The sequence below is a fragment of the Equus caballus genome, chromosome 11 (genome assembly GCF_041296265.1).
Source record: "Equus caballus isolate H_3958 breed thoroughbred chromosome 11, TB-T2T, whole genome shotgun sequence".
In the NCBI taxonomy this organism is placed as follows: Eukaryota; Metazoa; Chordata; class Mammalia; order Perissodactyla; family Equidae; genus Equus; species Equus caballus.
In genome coordinates this window covers 57,634,386-57,656,633 of record NC_091694.1, presented here as the reverse complement: position 1 = coordinate 57,656,633, position 22,248 = coordinate 57,634,386, and the positions used below count along the sequence as shown (strand labels likewise).

Genomic DNA, 22,248 nt, shown 5'->3' with positions numbered 1-22,248 from the left:
TTTTCTCTTTAGATTACTCTAATTTTCTTATTAATTTGCACTTCCATGTATTTTCTTCTATATTAGTCCCTTGTCAGTTTTAAAATTGCAAGTGTCATCTCCTATTCTTTCACCAATCTATTAGCTTTGTTCATAGTGTCCTTTGTTGAAAAAAAATTCTTGATATTGATGTAATAAAATGTATCAGTTTATCAGTTTTTGGGGGCCTTTGTCTCTGATTCTTCCCACCTCCAGGTCACAAAGATATTTTTGAATATTTTCTTCTGTTAATTTTATAGTTTTACCTTTTGCATTTTGTTCTTTAACCTATTTGCAGTCCAACTTTGTATGTGGTATTAGGAAGAGTTTCCATTTTATTTATTTATTTTTAAGTAAAGTGAGCAGTTTCCCCCACAGCAACTACTAAATAACCTATTTCCCCCATTGATTTGTGGTGTCATCTTTATAACATGGTAATTTCCTCATATATATATGAGAGTGTCTCTGTGAGCTTGTTTTTTCTGTTCTTGCATCAAAACAAAACTATCTTTTTTTTTTTTTAAGAAAAAGGCAATTTTTATTGAACAGTTTTTGGTTCACAGCAAAATTAAGAGGAAGGTACCAAGATTTCCCATATACTCCCTGCCCCCACACATGTGCAGCCTCCCCATTATCGACATCCCTCACCAGACTGGGACATTTGTTACAACTGATAAATCTATATTGACACATCATAACCACCCAAAGTCCATAGCTTACCTTAGGGTTCACTCTTGGTGTGGTACATTCTATGAATTTGAACAAATGTATAATGACATGTATCCATCATTATAGTATCATATGGAATATTTTCACTGCCCTATAAAAATACTCTGTGCTGTGCCTATTCATCCTTCCCTCTTATCCTAACATCTAGCAACCACTGATCTTTTTACTGTTTGCATAGTTTTACTTTTTCCTGAATGTCATATAGTTGGACTCATACAGTGTGTAGCCTTTTCAGACTGGCTTCTTTCACTGAGTAATATACATTTAAGTTCCTCCACGTCTTTTCATGGCTTGATAGCTCATTTCTTTTTCATACTGAATAATACTCCATGTTCTGGATGTACACATTCATTTCCTGAAGGACGTCTTGGTTGCTTCCAAGTTTTGGTGATTATGAATAAAGCTGCTATAAACATCTGTTTGCCAGATTTTTTGTGGACATAGTTTTCAGCTCCTTTGGGTAAATACTGAGGAGCACTGTTGCTGGATCATATGGTAAAAGTATGTTTAGTTTTGTAAGAAACCACCAAACTGTCTTCCAGTCTGGCTGTAGCATTTTGTGTCCCCACCAGCCATGAATGAGAGTACCTGTTGCTCCCCATCCTCACCAGCATTTGGTGCTGTCGGTCTTCTGGATTTTGGCTCCTCTAATAGGTGTGCAGTAATAGCTTGTTGTTGTTTAACTTGAGTTTCCCTGATGATCTTTTCATATGCTTATTTTCCGTCTGCTTATCTTCTTTGGAGAGGTGTCTGCTCAGATCTTTGGTCCATTTTTGAATTGGGTTGTTTGTTTTCTTATTGTGGAGTTTTAAATGTTCATGGTATAATTTGGGTAGTAGTCCTTTACCAGATGTGTCTTTTGTAAATATTTTCTTCCAGTCTGTGCCTTGTCTTCTCATTTTCTTGACATTGTCTTTTGCAGACCAGACAGTTTTTATTTTAATGAAGTCCAACCTATCAATGATTTCTTTCATAGATCATACCTTTGGTACCATATCTAAAAAGTCATTGCCACATGCTCCACTTTGGCAGCCAGGGTTTGGTTCCTGGGTGTGGAACCACACCACTTGTCTGTCAGTAGCCATGCTGTGGCAGAGGCTCACATAGAAAAACTAGAAGGACTTAAAACTAAAATATACAACTACGTACTGGGGCTTTGGGGAGGGGAAAAAAAAGAGAGGAAGATTGGTAACAGATGTTAGCTCAGGGTGAATCTTTCTCAGGAAAAAAAAAAAGAATATATGTATATATAAATATATATTAAAATATATATAAAATAAAAAGTCACTGCCATATCCAAGGTCATCTAGTTTTCTCCTATGTTATCTTCTAGGAGTTGTATAGTTTTGTGTTTTACATTTAAGTCTGTGATCCATTTTGAGTTGATTTTTGTTAAACGCGTAAGGTCTGTGTCTAAATTCATTTTTTTACATGTAGATGTCCAGTTATTCCAGCTCCATTTGTTGAAAAGACTAGCTTTGCTCCATTGTGTTGCCTTTGCAATCAGTTGACGTCACTTATGTGCATCTATTTCTGGGCTCTCTATTCTGTTCCATTCATCTATTTGTCTATTTTTTCACCAATATCACACCATGTTAACTACTGTAGCTTTATAGTAAGTCTTGAAGTTGGGTAGTGTCAGTCCTCCAATTTGCCCCCCTCCTTCAATATAATTGTGTTGGTGACTCTGGGTCTTATGACTCTCCATATAAACTTTAGAATAAGTTTGTCAATGTCTACAAAATAACTTGCTGGGATTTTGATTGGGACTACCCTGTTTTTAAAATTATTTTCAATTTGTTTTGTGTTTAGCTATGCATTTGGAGAATGTTTTAATATATGATGGTAGGGCAACTTCTACTCTTCATTTTCCTTTTTTATGTAACTTAGCTATGGTATATTTTTTTGAGTTTTTAGTTTATTGGCTTTAAAAAAATCTAACTAGACTTTTGACAGGGGTTACATTGAATTTATACAATAATTTGGGCAACACATTCATTTCTTTTTTCTTTTTTCGAGCTGGAAAATTTTCTTTATAAAAGTCTTGGGTATTCTTACTTAATAGCTACAAACTTTATAATTTTATTGCTATTGTAAATGATATCTTATTTTCATCTATATTTTCATACTGGTTATTGCTGGTATAGAGAAATGGTATTGATTTTTGTAGGTTGATCTTGTATCCAGCAACCTTGCTAACCTCTCTTATTAGTTCTAAAAGAATGTGTGTTGATTTGGTTTTTCTATGTAGACGATCTTGCCAACCGGAAATAATGCCAATATATCATCTTCTTTTCTAAGACTTACACTCCCTTTTCTTTCCTTTCATCCCGGCTTTGCCTGGGCCTTCCGGTTAAGCGGTCCCAGTAAGACGGGCGTCTTTCTCTTGTTCCTCTTTTCGAAGGGAGTGTCCATCTACAGCTTCTCCATTAAGCATAATGATGCTGTCATGACTTTGGTTTATAAGTTTACTAAGTCAAGGAGATTCCTTCTATGCCTATTTTTCTAAAAGTTTTTATCAAATAAATTTTCTGCATAAATTAAGAAAAACAACCTAGACACATGGTTGGCCCTGTTTCTAGAAACAGAAATTCAAAACATGCTTTTTTCAGATGACTGGGACATCGTTAAATGCACTGTGAATGCACAGTAGGCTCTAACAAACAGGTAAGGCTGTAGGACCTTTGGGAATATTAGAAGCAAAAGCTTAACACAGCCAAAGAAAAACAAAAGAAACATTTATTAATTGTTTATGTGCCAAGTCTCATAATAACTCTGTGAGGAAAGTACCATTTTTATCCCCAATTTACAGATAAGGAAACTGAGGGACAGAGTGCTTCAGTAACTTATCCAAGATCCCACAGCTAGTAAGTGATGGACTTGGGATCAGATCTCAGGCAGCCTGGCTCTAGAGCCCACTATCTTAACAGTACACCTCGCCCTGTCACAAAAGCAATCTGGCTGAAGTGGAAGTCTGTATCTGTGATAGTTGAGAGATCTCAGGCAAGTTTGCTTGTTAAAAAACAGTGTAAATCCTACATATTTCCATATATCTCTTAGATATGCTTTTGATATATGCATGAAATATTTTGGATTTAAGCGGCTGTGGTAAATTTTTTTGTTGTTCTGGTTTGAAGGTCAGCTCTACAACTAAATCAGTGCCATGGATTCTGAGCCTGGTGATCATTCCAGGGACCCATCCACCAACTAACATTTACCAAGCATTTTCCACTGTTCTAATGTTACATGCAGTAATGCAGAGTTCCTCAACCTCAGCACTATTGACATTTGGGGCTAGAAAATTCTTCATGTGGGGGCTGTGCTGTGCCTTATAGGATGTTCAGCAGTATCCTTGGACTGTATGCGCTAGAAACCAGTAGCACCTCCCTCCCCACTTGTGACAACCAAAAATGTCTCCAGACGTTGTCAAATGTCCCCTGGGGTTGAAATCACCCCTGGTTGACGATCACTGCATTAGCGTCTTTAATTCTTCACAAAAACCCTATGAAGTAACTACTATTTTTATCATTTCCATTTTATCAATGAGAAAATGAAATTTACACAGAAATTAAGTGGCTTTCCCTAAGTTACACCTAATTGGTGCTGCATCTGGGCTTTGGTTCCAGGCCTCTGAATCCAAGCTTAACCGTGAAAGTCTTCTGCCTTCCACTGACCTATTGCTCTAAAGAAACTCTATACAATGTGATCCCTTGATCTTCAGAAAATCTCAAAAAATCCTTTTTGGCTTGCTTCCTGCAGATACTGGGATCTGAAAAGTGGGGCTTGCCTACGAATCTTCAATGGTCACCAGGGGACAATCACTTGCATAGATTTATATAAGAACAGGCTCGTATCTGGAGCAAGAGATTGCCAGGTGAAAGGTGAGGAAGAAATGCCTTAAACTTTCTAAGAAGTTTCCCCAAATCCGTGGGTTGCTGAAATACTTGTTTTACTCATTTCTATAGGCAGTCATTTATTCTTTTATTCATCCTTCCATCCATTATATCTATTGATCCATTCAATCAACAACTATTTGCTGAAAACCTACATTATGCTAGACACTATACTAGATGCTAAAGAAAAAAAATGAATATGATATGGACCTTTTGAGGTGGCTTTTTATATTTTCAAGAGTCTTGTAGTCTCCTAATGGAGATAATATGCAAATACATGATGGGGGATATAATAAATATGTGAAAGACAACAGCTGCCATTTATTGAATACTAAGTTGGTGACAGGCACTGTGATAGGTGCTTTGCATATAGTGTCTTATTTAACCCTCACAAGAACCCTATGGGGTTTGACGCAGATGAAGAATCTAAAACCCAGAGAGAAAAACAGCTTGCCCAAGATCAAAGCTGCTAAGTGTTAGAGTGGGGATTTGAACCCAGGGCTGTCTGGCTCTAAATCACGTGCTCCTGACCAACATGTGCAATTCTAAGGGACTGTAGAAATAAGAGTAAAAGGGAAAGTACCACAGATAGGATGCTATTTGAGCGTAGTCTTGAGGATGAGTAGTTCTACAGGCAAAGGGAGATGGTAGGGCATTCCAGGCAGATGCAACAGCACAGGCAACTTCATAGATGGTTGAAGAAAACGGTGTATTCAGGGAATTTCCCATAGCTAGGTGTGGCTGGACTGCAGTGTGTGGTGTTGAAGATAAGGCTGGTGAACTTGTTTGGGGCCAGATTATCCAGGGCCTTCTGCATCACAGGAGGAAGTTGAACTTTATCCATAGGACTTGGGAGGTTGTAAATGCATTTTAAGCTGAAGAGTCACATGATCAAATGTGGGTATTTGAGGAAGATAGCTGTAGTGACAGTGTGGAAGAAGGATGTGGAGAGAGGTGACTGTGTGGAGACAGGGGACAAGTTAAGACCGTAGAGAATTGCTGTGGTGTCTTCTGAATATCTGAGAATAGGCAAGTGTGAAGAAACTCAAATGGACATGAATTTACATGAGCTGACCCAGACTGAAGGGAGATTTCTAGAGAGAGAATTGGCAGGACTTCATCACCAATTGGATGTGAAAAGTGAGAAAGATAGAAGGGCAGATGATGAGGCCAGACTTCTTAACTCAGGCCAATGGGCATATGGGGAAGTGCCATTAATGGAAATAGCGATTACAGGGTAAGAGGAGGGTAGGGTGAGGAGCGGAGGAGGAGATGATGGCTTTAATTTTGGACACGCTGAGTGTGGTAGGCAGAATAATGGCCAACCAAAGATAATAATCACGTGATAATCCCTGGAAACTGTGACTATGTTATCTTGTGTGACAAAGGGACTTTGCAGATGTGATTAAGTTCAGGACCTTAAAATGGGGAGATTATCCTGGGTTATCAGTGGGGGCCCATGGGCGATTACATGGATCCTTAAAAACAGAAAAACTTTCTTGTCTGTGATCAAAGGGAGATGTGATTACGGAAGAATGGTCAGAGAGATGCGATGTTGCTGGCTTTGGAGATGGAGGAAGGGGGTCATGAGGCAAGGAACGTGGGTGACTCCTAGAAGGTAGAAAAGGCAATGAAATGGATTCCTCCCACAGCCTCCATAAAGGAACATAGCCCTGCCGACAACTTGATTTTAGCCTTGTGGGGTCATGTTGAACTTCTGTAAGATAATACATTTTTGTTGTTTTCAGCCACTAAGCTTGTGGTAATTTGTTACAGCAGCAATAGAAAGCTCGTACATTGAGTATGGGATTCCTGAGGATGTCCAGGCAGATGCATGTGTGGCTATATCGTTCTGGGGCTCCAGATATGTTGATTTAGTGGTTATCAATTATAATGAAAGGTGGAAGCCCCAAGAGTGGATGAGATTTCCCCTGCAAAGCTTGAGGAAAGAGTGAAAAGAGGAGAAGCAAGAGACCTGGGAAACTACAGCACATTAGAGGCAGGTGGAGGAAAAAGATGTGGGAAATGGACAATGGAGTGGTCCATCACAAACACTCAGACCTGCTTAAGAAATCTTACTCCCTCTCTCTTCACCCTCCTCGACCTGATCCAAGTGTCATTGCTGTGACAGCTTTGAGGAGTGGAGCAGAAATGATGAAAAGATGAGGCTTTGAAGATGGAAGGGCAGACAAGCCCTCTAACCCAGCTGAGAGAGTCTTGTGGGGCCACTGGCAGGCTGGAACTAGGGCGAGGGGAGTTAGGCCCTCACCTCATGTGTAGAATTTCAGGGAACACCAAAAACTCAATAATCAAGGTATGCCTTTTAATGCAATATTTGAAAAGTCAAAATTAATCCACAAAATATACAATGAAAAAAGATCTCTCATTTTACCCTAATCCTGGCTGCAGCCACCAGGCTGCCTGCTTCCCTTGGCCTCTTCCCATGTGCCTGGGTTACCAAGATACAACAGAAAAGGAGACAATTAGAGACCTGAAAGGTACCCCCTAAATTTTGAAATCCTTTATACTAGGGTAACTTACCAATGAGTCTTTTAATTTACCTTTCAATTTTTCCACTTCTAATTTGACAAAAGGGCCAATATATGTGTATAAAAAATAAGTGAAGAAAAGCATACTTACGTAGTTAGAATTAACCAACGTAAATGGTTGAGAGCATGGCCTCTGGATCCAGACTCCCTGTTTTCGGATCCCAGCTGAATCCGTTCACCACCTGTGTGATTTTGAGCAGGTTGCTGAACCTCCCCATGCCTCGGTTTCCTCATCTGTGTAGTGGGGAATAATAAAAGTACCTGTCTTGTGAAGATGAGTTACTGTATGTCAAGCACTTTGAATGGTGCCTGGCTCACTGTTAGTGCCATGTAAGTACCAGCTGTGGTTACTGTTTTGTCTTAGGTTACACATTCAGTTGTCTGAGAAGGAAGGTACTTTGAGGGCTGATGAAGCTGACTTGAATGTTCTCATCTCTGAATTTGTGGTGCCCCTTTCTGTTTCCCCCTTTAAGCTCTGTTCTCCCACCCACCCATCTACTCTCATATCCGCCCAACACTTACAGTACGCTAGGCAGTTGCTCCAGCACTATCTAGCAGAAGCAGCATGAAACCTGCCTCCATCTGTGACAACCTCTCAATTAGTAAAATCCAAAAATCAGATTCAGAAATATTTAAAAATGTAAATGACAATAGACAGCTTTCTTTTCTTTGGGGGAAAAAAGTTGTGGGTCAGGAAAATAGCATCTGGGAGAAATGACAACGTTAAACATATGCCACGATTTTCCTGAAATCTATTCGATAGCAAGCATTTTTCAGGCTTGAGGAGGAGGCATATTGGAGATGAGTTGTCCAGCAGTTGGACCCCAAGGCTAAGTTCCAAGGTCAGAGCCAAGGTGTATGCATTGCTGGCCCTCCCAAGGGCCTATGATCAGGGAGTTCTGTGTTGCAGGTACATGGAGCTGTTGGTGAGCCTGTGGGGGTGCTGGGCCAGGCCAAGGCCTTCTGGGGTCTGACTTGATGAGGGAGCTTGGCTAGTCTTAGCTTCTGTGATGGGGTGTGGAACTCCACTGTCAGCTCCTTCATCCCCTGTCCTCTTCCTCCCCCTTTCAGAGTGGGATGTAGAGACAGGGAAATGCCTAAAGACATTTAAACACAAAGACCCCATCTTGGCCATCAAGATCAATGACACCTACATCGTGAGCAGCTGTGAGCGAGGGGTAGTCAAAGTGTGGCATGCTGTCACTGCCCAGCCGATAAAGGTGAGAAGGTGGTAGGCTATGGGGGGAATGGGGCACTGGTGGTGACGAATTGGAGGAGACTGATGGTCTCCCCCCAGGTAGCTACCTAGACCACCCTAGAGCAATCGAGTTACAGTCACCAAAAGGGTGGTCCTGAAGACCTGAAGGGGAAGGACCCCCCAAAAAAGGACCCTCCTGAGTCAGTGGTGGGTCAGGGCCCATGTGAGTCACATTGTCACGGGGGTGGTGGCAGAAGGCTGCATTCTGACTCTGCACCATATTTGTGCTCAGGGTCTTTCAACAGCAGCATAGGCAATGTACCTTTTCCTCTTCTGGAATATTCTACCCTGATTCTGGCATGGGGTAAGGGAATGAACAAAGCCACAGTTGTTTTTCTTCTCACTCTCTGATAAGAAGGGTACATTGGCTGTCTTGAAAGTGATTGAATGTTCACATACACAAAATATTGCTGGATTTGAAACCCCCTGGCCTTGTGGGTGGTGGTGAGATATCATTTGTACCAGGAACACAGGATCACACTGAAAAGCTGCTGGCCTGGCTAGTGGATTTTTTTCTCACCAGTCTTGTTGTCACTATGGTCTAACCAGCAGTGGCAGGCACTGGGATGTCCCAGGTGCCCTCTGGGTCCTGGCAAGGAGCTGGGCATGGAATATCTGACCCTTCGCCTTCTGCCAGCAGAGGATGGTAAATTCTGTCTCCTCTGGTACTCCAGGAAGATAGGCCTGCCCCGGCCATGGACCCACCAGGAGCAAAGTCTCTCCCTGATCACACTCCTCCTTAACTTGGGAGAGAGCTCTGGAGAGAGGGAGGCGTGAACTTCACTGGGCTTCTCAGAGCAAAAGTATAGTCAGCTCAGATAAATACCAAGTGAGTGTAGTCATGGACTGAGGGATGGCTTTGGCATTCATCTAAAGAAGCCTCCAGCATTGGCCCTTGGAGGAGTCACAATCTGAGTTGAAGACAGGCTGAAATCAAACGCATCTTTTCTTGCAGACTCTCAATGGCCATGAGGGAGCTGTGAAATGTCTCTTCTTTGACGACTGGCATCTCCTCTCGGGAAGTACTGATGGCCTGGTCATGGCCTGGAGCATGGTGGGAAAATATGAGCGATGCCTCATGGCCTTCAAACATCCAAAGTAGGTACCAGGAAAGCCCTGACTAACCAATCTCCTTTTCCTGTCAGAGCCTAGACTTTGATTTTTGGCAAATCAATCCTTTCTGCTCCCTGCTGACCTCTCTGCTCCTTATCCATTTCTGCTTTCCTCCACTTCCACCTGTTTCCCATCCCTCCCCTTTTTGGCCATTCCCTCTCCTACCCTCACTTCTTCCTCTTAAGAAATAATAATACTGGGTGTGGATTTTGAGATGTTATTGAAATGTTATACTTATGACACACGTAATACATTTATATCTGTTACCTACCAAACTTATAAATATTGGCAGAACTGTCCCAAATAAAGCCGATTCCAGTAAACTTAAAATTCTGGGAATTGTTCTTTACCTTAGGAAGCTTGTGTTCACAAAAGCTTAAAATTATCCAAGTGCCAAAGGTTTAAAAATAACTAAGGGCTTAAAGAAGGAGCTTATTTACAAGTCTGTAGGGCTAGATTCTATTCCAGGACAGCAAATGGATTTCATTTTACAATTCCAATCCCAATTTAGTGGTGGTGGCTGCTTGGAGCCAATTGAGAAGTAGTCAAAGGTCACATCTGGGGTTATTTGGAAAGAATATTGTGGTCAATTAATGATTCTGCCAAGGCCATGGGTTTTACAGGCTGCTTTATGCCATTCCTGTACTACAAGAATAATGTTCTTCCTCTGAGCGTATTATAAAAATTCCAGGAAACTAAATGTTATCCTAATTGATTAAAAGAGTAAATAGATCTTTCAGGGGATCCATCAGGGGATAGTTATTTAGTAAAATATGGTCCTAGGTTTTTTTATACTCTCATAGGAACCTCTTGAGCAGGCACACTGGGTCTGTGGGTGGTGGAAGGGGATTTGGGTACGTATGTGTATGTTCTCTGTGGTGTGTGACAGCATTATTGACGAGTGGGTGCTGGGAAGGGCCTGTGTTCAAGTGATTTATCCAACCCTTAGATGATTATCAGTAAGCCTCTTGGCTTGTCATCTGGGTTATCAAACCTTGACCTCAAGGAAGGAGTCAACATTTATGATGTCACCCGAAAACTATAACTATATCTTTTTAAAACATTCCAAGCATGATTCAGTAGGATCTAGTTTAGGTATTGGAAAATAATTTGTTTGCAGCAAACACAAGCAGTTTGGTAATCATTCTATCAATCCATGAGCCTCCTGCTCCACCTCAGCTATGACACCTTCTCAGATCATTCTCACTCCCACTGAATGACAGACCCAACATACCATTCACCTTGGTTCTTGATACCTTGCACAGTTATAGCAAATCCATAGACATCTGGAGGACACGGTCAATGTTCTCATTGGCAGGGCTCCTCTTCCCACTCGTCTGTATTAGTGCTGTATACGTGTAAGTGCTCAATAAATATTTCTAATTGATGGATGAGGACTAATTTAACAGATTGTCTTTCTGGAGAATTCTAATGATTGGACTGATACCCATCTTTTGAATGTGACATAGGTGAAAAAAACACATATAGTTGCTATGTGTCCTTCAGTGGAAAAAGGACTGGAGAAAGAGGTCTCCTGTTCTCTTGATCCAACATTTTTTCATCCAAAATTAAGATTCTGCATCAAGCGTGGGAGAGGATGGATATGAGGGATGAAATCAGAGGCTGCAAAGTAGGGCTGACAGGAATGATGATCCTTAGAAAAGTTTCTGTACTCTGTAGTGTCTTTTTTTTTTTTTTAAAAGTGTTTATTCTTTAATGTCTTTTCCATAGCTAGTGTTGTAATAATTTTTCTGCAATTTTTAAATTAAGATATAATTCACATAACACAAAATTTACTATTTTATAGTGTACAACTCGATGGTTTTTAGTATATTCATAATGTTGTGCAACTGTCACCACCAACTAGTTATACATGATTTCCATCAGTCAATAGTAATATTCTGTTTCATTTCTGATTTTAGTAATTTCAGTTTTCTCTCTTATTTTCCTGTTCAGTCTAAGTAAATTACTTGTCAATTATCTAGCTAATGGTTTATTGATCTTTTCAAAGAACCAGCTTTTGGTTTCATTGATTTTTCTGTATTATTTCTTAGTTCTCTATTCCCTTGATCTCAGCTCCAAGCTTTATTTTACTTTCTTCTCCTTAGTTTGAGTTTAGTTTGATATTCCTTTTCTACTTTCTTTCTTTTTTTCTGCTTTTTCTCCCCAAATCCCCCCAGTACATAGTTGTATATTTTAGTTCTGGGTCCTTCGAGTTGTGGCATGTGGGACGCCACCTCAATGTGGCCTAATGAGTGGTGCCATGTCCGCCCCCAGGATCTGAACTGGCGAAACCCTGGGCTGCCGAAGCGGAGCGTGTGCACTTAACCACTCAGCCACGGGGCTGGACCCCCCTTTTTTTTTTGAATATATTTTAATACGACAACTCTGGAAATCAAATTCTCCCCATCCCCAGAGTTCGTTTTGTAGTTGCTTGTTGTACTTTTTATTGTTTGTTTGTTTAATAAGTCTGTATTCTTTGCCTTGTTTGGCCACTAAAATCTCTGTTCTATTACCTTGGTGGTGTGCTAACGACAGGAAAGAGATTTACTTGAACACCTGGAAACAAAATATCTCTGATATTTTTGCCAACGTGTTCTCTGTGCCTGTTGAGGGAAGCCTTACACACTCAGGTGGGCCGTTTACAACTCCGCCTTGGCTCTTACTTCCTGCTTGTGCAGAAAGGCAAAGTCAGCCAAGAGGGCGAGCTCTTTGGTTAATATTTGCCCCAACAGATATCTATTGCCTTAGGCAGCAGTGACTAAAACATTTGCTTATAAATGGTTACAACAAACGCCTCACAGGTAGCAGCTTTACCAGTAGGTGAGTTCCTAGTAGGGTGAAATAAAGACAGGCTTTTTGAGCCAGTCTGCCAGGAGGCCACCAGACAGGTCAAATAACTCATTGTGAAGGAGGTCTGTTCTGCTTCCTCCAGTACCAGGTACGTGGGCCGTTATTTTCATGGCTACCACCGGGATGGGGAGTTAGCAATGGGACTAAGGTAACGTAAAGTGCCACAGAGTTGACTGTCTTTACTGAGAGAAGCCATTTTTCTTGCTAAGTTCTCCTTGGGTTGCTGCAAGCCTTTGGTTATTTTTCAGAGTTCTGAAAAAGTTGATTCTGCCAGTTTTTTTCATTGCTTTTACAGAAGGGCGTAATTTTAGAGTTCTTTCTCCATCGTTTTCACTGATATCACTCTCTACAATGTCTTTTGATTAAGAAGGAACAAACAAGGAGACATGTGATTTATTTCTGGGGCAGAGATAAAACCTAAAATGAGACAGGGCTATGCCAGGATCATAATAACCACTATTGTGTCAGGTACTGGGCTGTTTTTTTAAAAAAATACCTTTATTTATTTAATCCTGACAGCAATCCTCTGAGGCAGAAATCACTATCCTCTTTTCATAAAAGAGAAAACTGAAGGCTGAGAGGTTAAGTTACTTTCTCAAGGTTATACAGCCAGTAACCAGTGGTAGAATCAGATTTTGATCTCAGGTTTTCTGATCCCAAAGCCTGTGCTTTTAATCACTAGGCTGTAACGGTATAGGCTGAACTACCAAATGTCACAGGAACTATAAGAAACGCAGGCCCAGCCGGGTAAGATCAAAAGAGGTATAGAAAGAGAAAAACCCTTCGATCACAAGACCTCTCTCCTAGTGTTGGATTCCCCTATAGGGGGACTAAGATGCACTCAGGCCACCAATAAAATTATTATATTTCCATCTTGGAAAAAAACTAGAACCTTTTTGGACTTTCTTATACTTACTTTACACTTTAGATCAAGCAGTTGATTGATCTATTGATCTATCTTTCTATCACATGATGAGGGATTCAAGGCACATTGGCCTCTTTGCCGTTCTTTGAACTTGCTAAGGATGCTCCTGCCTTTCAAGGGCTTTGTTATTCCTGTTTTGCTAATGGTTGATGCCTTGAAAAGTCTTAATTTGGCCCTGGGACCTGACCAAGGCTAAGGCCAAATGGTGTGGGTGGATGTCCATTCTTTTAACACACTACGATGATCATACTCTGAAACGTGAGCAGACACTCACTTTTTCAACAAATATTTATTGAGGCCTTGCCATGGGCTTGGCCCTGTGCTAGGTGCTGGGCATGAAAAGACGAATAAGACATGGGTTGTGTCCCAGAAAATCTGAGAGTATATCTGGAGTTTGTGTATGTGTGTGGGGGCAGGGGAGGCGGAGATGAGCGATGGTTTTATGGAGAAGGTAGCATATCAGCTAGGCCGTGAAGGGACTTAGATGGGCAGAGATAGCAGCGATCAACAGCCTTGCTTTGCAGATAAGATCTAACCAATTAGACGCACCAAACCAACTTTTCAGTATCATTAACAGGAATGGGGCAATTACACTTCTCAGAATTGAACACTCTGCATATCAGGAGTCCAACCTGGACCCAGCAGTTGTAGAGAGGATTTTGTTGGAGGCCTCTGAGTCTTCGCCTGATGCCCTCTCTTTTCCTGTTGGTCATCACAAAGGGGAACTAGAAAATCTCACCCCTGGGTATAATGTCCTTCAAGATGTTTCACTGAAAGAGTGAAAGCCACTAATTTAAGATCTAAAAGAAACTGCTCAAATACCAGGATTTTGCTTCATATAAAGATGATAGTTTTCCTTTATGTTTTTTTCTTTCTTTATATAATAATAACATTTGGAGAGGAATCAAAACATTAAATAATTCTCAGCATGAGTTTTGTAGAAGTCAGTAGCTAGGAATCAAATTGTAAGAGAAAAGCATGATCATCTATGTATGAGACCAAAAAAAAAAAAAAAATCTGTGACATAAGCCTTTGTGTTTTGCCACCTTGTGGCACTGTGACCAAACTTCAGGAGAAATAACTGCAGAATGGAGAGGAGAGAGTATAGCCACGTCTTGAGGGCTGATGGTTTACATCCAGAATTATAAAATGATGGCAAACATCACTTCAAGGACGGTTTTGATCACTGCGTCCCAACCATACACAAAATACCCCAAACTACAAACAAACCCAAGCACTTTACGAGAAGATGGGTACTGCCTTTTGCTCTGTTCCCTTCCAGGGAGGTGCTCCATGTGGCCCTTCTCTTCCTCCGGGTCATCAGTGCCTGTGCAGATGGCAAGATCCGCATTTACAATTTCCTAAATGGGAACTGTCTGAAGGTGATGAAAGCCAATGGCAGAGGTGATCCTGTGCTGTCCTTCTTTATTCAGGGCAACAGGTGGGTGGTAGGTGTGGAGGTCAGAGCTGTGAGCAATTCTGTTTGGATGACTTTTTCTCCTCTGGGACACAAGCCCTGGATCTGCTGGCAGTAGGAGAGTGGGCAGTGCTCCCCTCCAAGTTTGGCTACAGTGGAGGGACCGTCTTACGGGGGACTAATCGGACACTGCATGAAACTAAGCAATCAGGGATCACATGACTCTTGATTTGTTCTGGATGTCTGGGTAGATCGTGCAAGGGGTGCAATACGGCTCTGCTGCCAGGACTACAGTTCTGCAGATGCGCACCCCTGCTTGCTCCCTGATCATGCTTTCAGTTGTGTGAGAGCTGCAGCAGCTCTCTCTGGTGCCCCCCTTCTGATGCAAAGAGACTTACAGGAGGGTGGAAGATGGCAGTAGCAGGGAGGCCAGTGTCCAATGGGACAGCACTGAGCAGGTGCTTTTAGAGAAACCAGAATCATGACTAACTAATCCTATAGAGTACTGTGTTTGTTATACGCTAGGTTCAGGGTGATATAGGATGGGAAACTACCCAAATAGAATTAACTTTTAAATTCTACCTCAGGCTCCCTTGAGACATCAGTTAATCTCCCTCAACCATAGTGCCTTCCTTTTATGAAACTTTACTAATACTATTTACCATCTGAAAGGGGGAGGGCTGGTAATAAGTCTCAATAAATTAACCCTTTCCATTTATGAAGTAATAATATCATTAAAAACATCACCTCTGACCTTTTCTCATCTGTGACATTCAAAGAGAGATGATTTCCGTTAGGATTGAGTAAAAATAAATCTGAAAGAGATTTCTAATTGGAATGACTCCCCAAATTCCATTCCAGTATTTCCAACCAGAACAAGTCCTTTTTATAGAGTTTACGCTAACAGCGAAGGCCTTAAAATGCAGCCTTTCGGAGCAGAAAGGACTCTAAACATAGTGTTTCATGTCTCGTCTCTGGTTATGGAGCTCTAGGTGCAGAGGGGAAAGCAGCATGCTCTGTGACCACTGCGAAGGACACAAACCAAGGGGTGGGAGGCAGTGTTGGGGGGCCCAGGTTTAGAACTGGTCTTCTACCAGGGCATAAAAGTGGGGATTAGGGAAGACAGCAATCTCCTGCTTTACGAAGTACAAATGTTCCCTCTAAACGTGGAGCATGCACAGAGACCCCGGAGTGATGGAGTGAGGGGGTCAGCGAGGGAGGGAAGTCCTCCTGATTAAGGAGTTTCCTTGTTCCCATCTCAGCAACAGGAACATGGCGTTTGGATGCCGTGCTTTCGAAAAAGCGTGGATTTCAAGGGATCTGTGCACAGAGTACCTAAGCCTCTGCCTTGGGCACCTTAGGTACTTGGTACTCACTCCAGGGATGGAAATTCATTTAAAAATATTGTAACCGGAGAAGCTAAGTAATCAGAACGTATGTGCCCTGCTCACATGTGATTTTTAAAGAAAACGGCCACAGAGCTGAGCGCCCTGCTGCACAGCCTGCCGCCTTTCGCCACTCCAGACCCTCCCACAGCCTACACTGCCCTGATTGTACGGTTGTTCCCTTGGCCTCAGGATTGGATGGGAAGGTAGTTGAAATGCACATTTGGAGGCTGGGGAGTGGTCGCCTCCATGCTCATCTTGTGGGCAATCTTGTTGTTTTGGTTCCAGGATGGTGATCAACACGGAAAGGAACATTCTCCTGTTCCAGTTTGAGCATGTAAAGTGGCAGTACTCCCTTGAACGAGCCAAACAAAAGAAGAACAAGGATAAAGAGGAAGACAGGGAAGAAAATGGCTTCACAGATGTTCCCTCCAGGTCTAGCACTCAGGTTTACAGCCTGAAGGACTCCGTGTCCAGTAAACAAATCGTGGCCCAGGAGTCCCTCACAAGTAAACCTCACAGGTCCCGCGTTCTCCTGAGGGCAGCCAAGTTACCTACAGGTAAGAGAGCTGAACCCAGGCAGTCTCAGGGGTACCCAACCGAGCAGGTGAGGGAGTGCCAGGGCTAGTTTCTTTGAGCGATATTTCGGCCAGTGGTTTCTTGATGACGTAAATTCCAACCTTTAAGGAAGGTGGGAGCCATTCTCTTTGATTCACCAATTTGTTAGCCAGCCCAAGGGACTGTCATGATTTTCAAGGCCTAAGTTTTCAAATAAATCAGAATCTCTGTACAGCAGATAACACTAGCATTTAATACTTGCCATTAAAACAAAATACAAGCAACCGACACCCTTCTCCCATACCCCTAATCCAAACATAGAGTACATAATTATTTCCTTAGGACAGAGACAAAATCTTGTTATACTGCAGAAAAATTTTCTATGCAGAATGTATTCTCTCTAGACCTCTGATTAGTAATGTGTGTATCTGGAAAATATTAGTTATACAGCAGATACGTGCGTGTGTGTGCATCTAGATGGGGGGGATGGGTGGCTCACGCCATTTATGACACACAAAGAAAAATTATGTGTGGGCTAGACTAGTGAGACTCCTTGCTTTTACCTGGTCTGTATTTGGCATGTTAAATTGGGTCCACAGATCTATAGAGAACATCGGTGGATCACCTCCAAGTGTATTTTACTACAAATGGTCAGCTATCTCTTGAGAAGAGAGGATTGTGGTTTTAGATAATGCATAAAGCTTGATAATCAGTAAGAAAGGCGAGAGGGAGGGCAGTCAGGAGGTGATCTCAACCTTAGGCTCCAGGTGATTATCTCGTTTCATATAACAGCACACAATAAAGTGATGGTTTGGGTGAAAATCAGTCATTATCAGTTATGCCCGTTATTCAGACCTAACTGAATTATGTAATTACTGCAGTTTCCTCCTCAATCTTAATTTAGCAGTTTTAACAGAGGCATCTCAAAGTCAAGGAAAGCCAAAATCAGCCCGAGGAGATGGCAAGAAGAGAGCAAGTCCTGCTTCCGAGGAAGCAAACAGCACGGATGGTGGGCAAGAGACTTTGGAAGCAAAATCTCCTCCAGGAGGTTAGATGAACGGTGATAATTTATTCTGAATCAGTCGCAAGATCCAGCCTCTCTCGCTTGCTCGCTCTGTTCAGTTTAGTTTTTCAGCAAGTCAATAACGCTGCTTCTCTTGGAGAATTCAGAATGGATAAAATGCGTGGTTTCTCCTAAGGGTGACTGGTTTTCCTAATTGTCCCCTTACTAACTTGAGGGGTCACAGAGCAGGAACCCTTCTCAGAGCTGAGTTTCCAGTTTGGGGCTCAGAGTCTGCCTGCCTTCCCCGCCATTCAGCCTCCGCACTGTTTGGACTGCTGTGTCATCAGTCTGAGTAGTGGGCGCAGCAGAAGAGCGGACAGGCAGTCGGCGGAGCTGGTTTCAGAGGGTGGTATAGGGAGCTTGTGAGGGAGGAGGTAGATTTGGGAGCAGGTGCTGTGCATGTGGGATAAGGAGATAAGGGAGAGAGATGGGGAAGGGGCTTTTAAGAAGTGTTACTGGACATCATGAATGAGATGACCCTTTGTTGTTTTTGAGAGACTTTGGTAAAGATTTAAAATGCCTTTCAAATATTTTTGGCTGATACAGTAGTGTTTCTTTGAATCAATTTGCCTGCAGAGACTAGCTTCAAGGTGAGGGTAAGGCAATTAAGTTTTATGAGGGCTATCCTAACAGTGGGCATCCTTGTATATATTTCTGTCTGTGTACCTGTATGGGGATACCTGCAGAGTAAAGTCCTAGGACTGGCACTGCTGAGGCAAAGGATAATCGCATTTAAAAACTACAAAGATATTGCCATGGCTGTCCTTAAAAAATGATGTATCAACTTACACCCCCACCAACAGTTCGTGAGAGCTCCCACTGCGCCCATACTGACACAGGGATTAGCCATCATTTTGCACTTGCTTATATGATAAGTAAAAATGGTATCTGTATTTCTTTAAGGTTGATCACGAACAAATTAAATGTCCATCAGAGGGCAATGACTAAGTGGATAAGAAAAAACCCATACTATGTCATATGATACCACAGCTAAAAAGTTGTATGATTAGGATCAACATATATTAACTTGGAAAGAAATCCACAATATATTATTATACCAAAAAAGACAAGTTAATGAACAATGAGCTCATCACAATTCCTTTTACAAAAGGAGACAAACTGTTTTGTCGTACACACAGACGCACGCATCCACATATATGTAGAGTGGTTTATTCTGTGATTGGACGGAGAGTGGAGAAGATTTGACATCTTAATTTCATTCATTTTATATGTTTTAATAAAATATTATTTAATTAACAAAGTAAAGGTCAGGCAGAATTTTAGAGCTTCATTCCATCCTAGTATGCCCATACACAGATATCTTGGGATAAAACCTATTTGGTCAAGGAAAATTCTACGCTTAACATGCGGTTGCATTTTCTTTGCTGGTTACAGATTAGTGTAGTGTGGGGTGCAGACTTTTACTTGCTAGGTCAGACCAGACAAATGACTTCTACTTTTCATGATTCAGTTATTCTTTTTGTAAAATGGGATAATGTTTTTGGTGTATCTGTGAGGTACTGTAGGGACTGAAAAGCTCAAATGAGAGAGATATAATAGATTTGCTCACCTATGAAGACATCCTCATTAACTCAAGGGTCTTAGCCATTTTGCAGGTCTGGACCATAATGTAGAATGCCAGAATCAATCTCTTGTCCTTGTCAGTGGCTTTTGGACCTGCTGCTATTGTTCAAAACATTTTGGCAGCTCCTGCTTGGGAACTGCCTTTTGGTCAAGTGACATTTTGCATTTCCCAGGGGTGACATATTTTTTGAAAGCTGTTGATTTTGGGAAACATCCAAACATCATTTGGAGTCAAGTTTGATTAATGAGGTGATCAAACTTTGCGATACAATTTTTATTGAAAAATATAGGTATGTTACGATAAATTTATAAGGCCTATTTTGTGTGAATCATAAATGAGGTGCGAAGGTCATTCTCACAGGGAAGTTTCAAAAATACATGCAGCATTGGGATTACATATGTTCCTTCCAAAATATGCCTATCTAGGGGTTAATGATAATACACACTATACACAAATCATATCATATTTGTTAAAAACTTGTTGTATTAAATATGTCACAATTTCTGGTCTCATAGAGCATTCTTGCTCACATGATGGTGGCATGCCCAGTGGGCAACAAAGACCTTAGTTTGGACAGCAGCTGGAATGGATTTAACTTTCAGGCATAAGTACTTAATGATTTTCACAGGACACTGATTTGTTTTTCTTTTCTTTTTTCGAAAAACCAGATAATGTGGAGAAAGTACAAAAACAAGGACAACTGAAAGCTCCTGCAGACTTGATAAATTACCCAAAGAAAAAGTCCTGGCCCATCCCTATGTCGCCCGACCGGTTCCTCCTGACAGTTAACGCCCTACAACAAGCCCATAATTCAGGGGAGTTTGCCTATCCCCGGAGGCCCCAAACCCAAATCATTGATGCCTGGGGACCTTCAATTTCACACCCAAGAAAGGTCCTGAGTTTCAAAGGAAAATCAGTCCAACAAGCAGTTGATCGGCTGAGATTCAGCAACCCTCCCATAGATGTCAAACGAACTAACATTCCCCTTGAAATCCAGAAACTGCAGCCCAACCTGAAGAACTCTTTGCACAGTCCCAGAGTGCAGTCCACCATACCCCAGCCCATGATTATCCGTTCCAGATTCACTGGCAGGCTAAAGGGTGAAGACCAAGCGACCAGTTTGGTTGATGGGACAGTGCACAGCTTTCGTCCCTTAACTAGTATGCAGGTCATTAAACCGAACTGCATGCTGGCTTGACCAGTGGGCATGACAACCCAGTCTGTCAAGAAAGAAAGGCCTCGCTTCTGCACAACCCTCAATCCCTTTAGAGTGAACACTGAGTTCATGTTGTTAACTGTGAAGGAGGAGAAAGAGCACAGGGAAGCCAAGATGAAGGAGTACCAGGCCAGAACGCCCACTGAAGTGGTCAATCTAGAAAAAGCCAGTAAAGCTGCATGGATCAGGAAGATCAAAGGCCTGCCTATAGATAATTTCATGAAGCAAGGGAAAACAGCAGCCCCTGAACTTGGACAAAACATATTTATCTGAACCAGCCCAGGGAAATTACAATGTCATACAGTAAACAGGATACCAAGTGGATGTTGGTGTTTGACCTCTGTTTTGTTTTTGATTTTTGACTGTCCCCTGGCAATGAATGTGGGGACTCATAATTATCTTCCTATAGGCCAAAGAATTCATATTATCAAAATAAGAAAACAGAAGGAGGCTGGGAGAGGTTGGCATCTGTATTCCCACTGAAAACCATTCTATGAGGCATACGGAAGCCCAGTTTCATTGATGGGGGATGGGAGAGTGATCACTGGAAATTAAACACCACTCATAACTACCAACTCAGGGCTATTATTTCTTCTAGCAAATGAACTGATGAGATTATATCAGAATAATGCATTGAAAGTCCCTGGTATTTTCGGCGGAAGCCTGATAAAGCTCAGTGAATTCAATAAGAAGCTAAAAGGGGAAGCCCTCAATGGGTTGACTTACTGCATTTGAGAACATTATGTGTTCTTTTCCTTCTCAGGACTAACTCCTATGGAAGAGAATTAATCACATTCATCCTTTCTACAAACAGGGCCACTAGTATTGAGTGTTGAGGTTTCCACTTAAACCTTCTGAGGCTGGTGTCAGGAACTAGGCATGTAATTTGGAAAAGTGCAGCCCACCACAGGAGCTATGGCCCATTGGTGATCTCTCGTCCCATCCAAAGGGGAGAGCTCCTAATCAGTTGCTCAGCATGGCCAAAGGATGGTAATGAATTTAAACAGAATGCAAACCAAAAACAACAAGAAAAACCCCCTACAAAACCCCACAACCCACACACTGGGTGGGCCACCAAAAACGTGGCATGGGCAGAGTAGATGCCCAGGCCACTTGTTCACAGCCTCTGCTTTTCACTCCCTGTGCAGAAATACAATTGTTTGCCAAGCTTTCTTTCCTTTGAGAATTTTCCCACCATTGTTAGGATATCAGGTTTAAAGTAGTACTAGCAAATAGCCATGTAAAAATTGTGATTTTAATGGAAAGAATACCGTCAACTGAGGAAATGTGCTAATACACATTGTTTCATGACTCTTCCAACAGCAGTTTGATGTTGGCCGGGCAGACAGGATATTGTTATAATCATAATTTCAAAGATGACAAACTCCCTGAATTTCAGGTCCTTCATCCGAGGCAAGATCACACTATTAGCGGCTAAACTTCAAACAGTAATAAAAATAACATCTCCTATTTACTAGGCACTTACCCTGCACGGGTACCACTATAATCCCCACCTTACGATTGAGGAAAGACATACACAGGGGTTAGAAAACTGGTTAAGCAGACCAGCCGGGCTCAAACCCAGGCGCTCAGACTCCAGGGCCCACGCTCTGAACCGTTCTGTTCCTTACTGTTTTCCTGGCGTCTATTTTCCTCCCATAATAAACCCCTCCATTGTTTACTATA

General features: G+C 41.8%; 1 protein-coding gene across 4 annotated transcripts in view; it reads left to right on the top strand.

The window, feature by feature from the left end:
• FBXW10B (F-box and WD repeat domain containing 10B) overlaps nucleotides 1-22,246 on the top strand; it is a 38,583-nt gene extending 16,337 nt beyond the window's left edge. The window contains exons 8-14 of one of the 4 annotated variants that reach the window (XM_014728851.3): nucleotides 4,507-4,628; nucleotides 8,261-8,409; nucleotides 9,403-9,545; nucleotides 14,621-14,779; nucleotides 16,429-16,700; nucleotides 17,603-17,746; nucleotides 20,015-22,246. In XM_014728851.3, the coding sequence (XP_014584337.3) occupies nucleotides 4,507-4,628; nucleotides 8,261-8,409; nucleotides 9,403-9,545; nucleotides 14,621-14,779; nucleotides 16,429-16,700; nucleotides 17,603-17,746; nucleotides 20,015-20,544 (1,519 nt within the window). In that variant the 3' untranslated portion in view covers nucleotides 20,545-22,246. The remainder of the gene's footprint in view (nucleotides 1-4,506; nucleotides 4,629-8,260; nucleotides 8,410-9,402; nucleotides 9,546-14,620; nucleotides 14,780-16,428; nucleotides 16,701-17,602; nucleotides 17,747-20,014) is intronic. The other 3 variants (XM_014728858.3, XM_023653538.2, XM_070228216.1) reach the window with 3 other exon arrangements.
• Nucleotides 22,247-22,248: the final 2 nt, after the last annotated feature.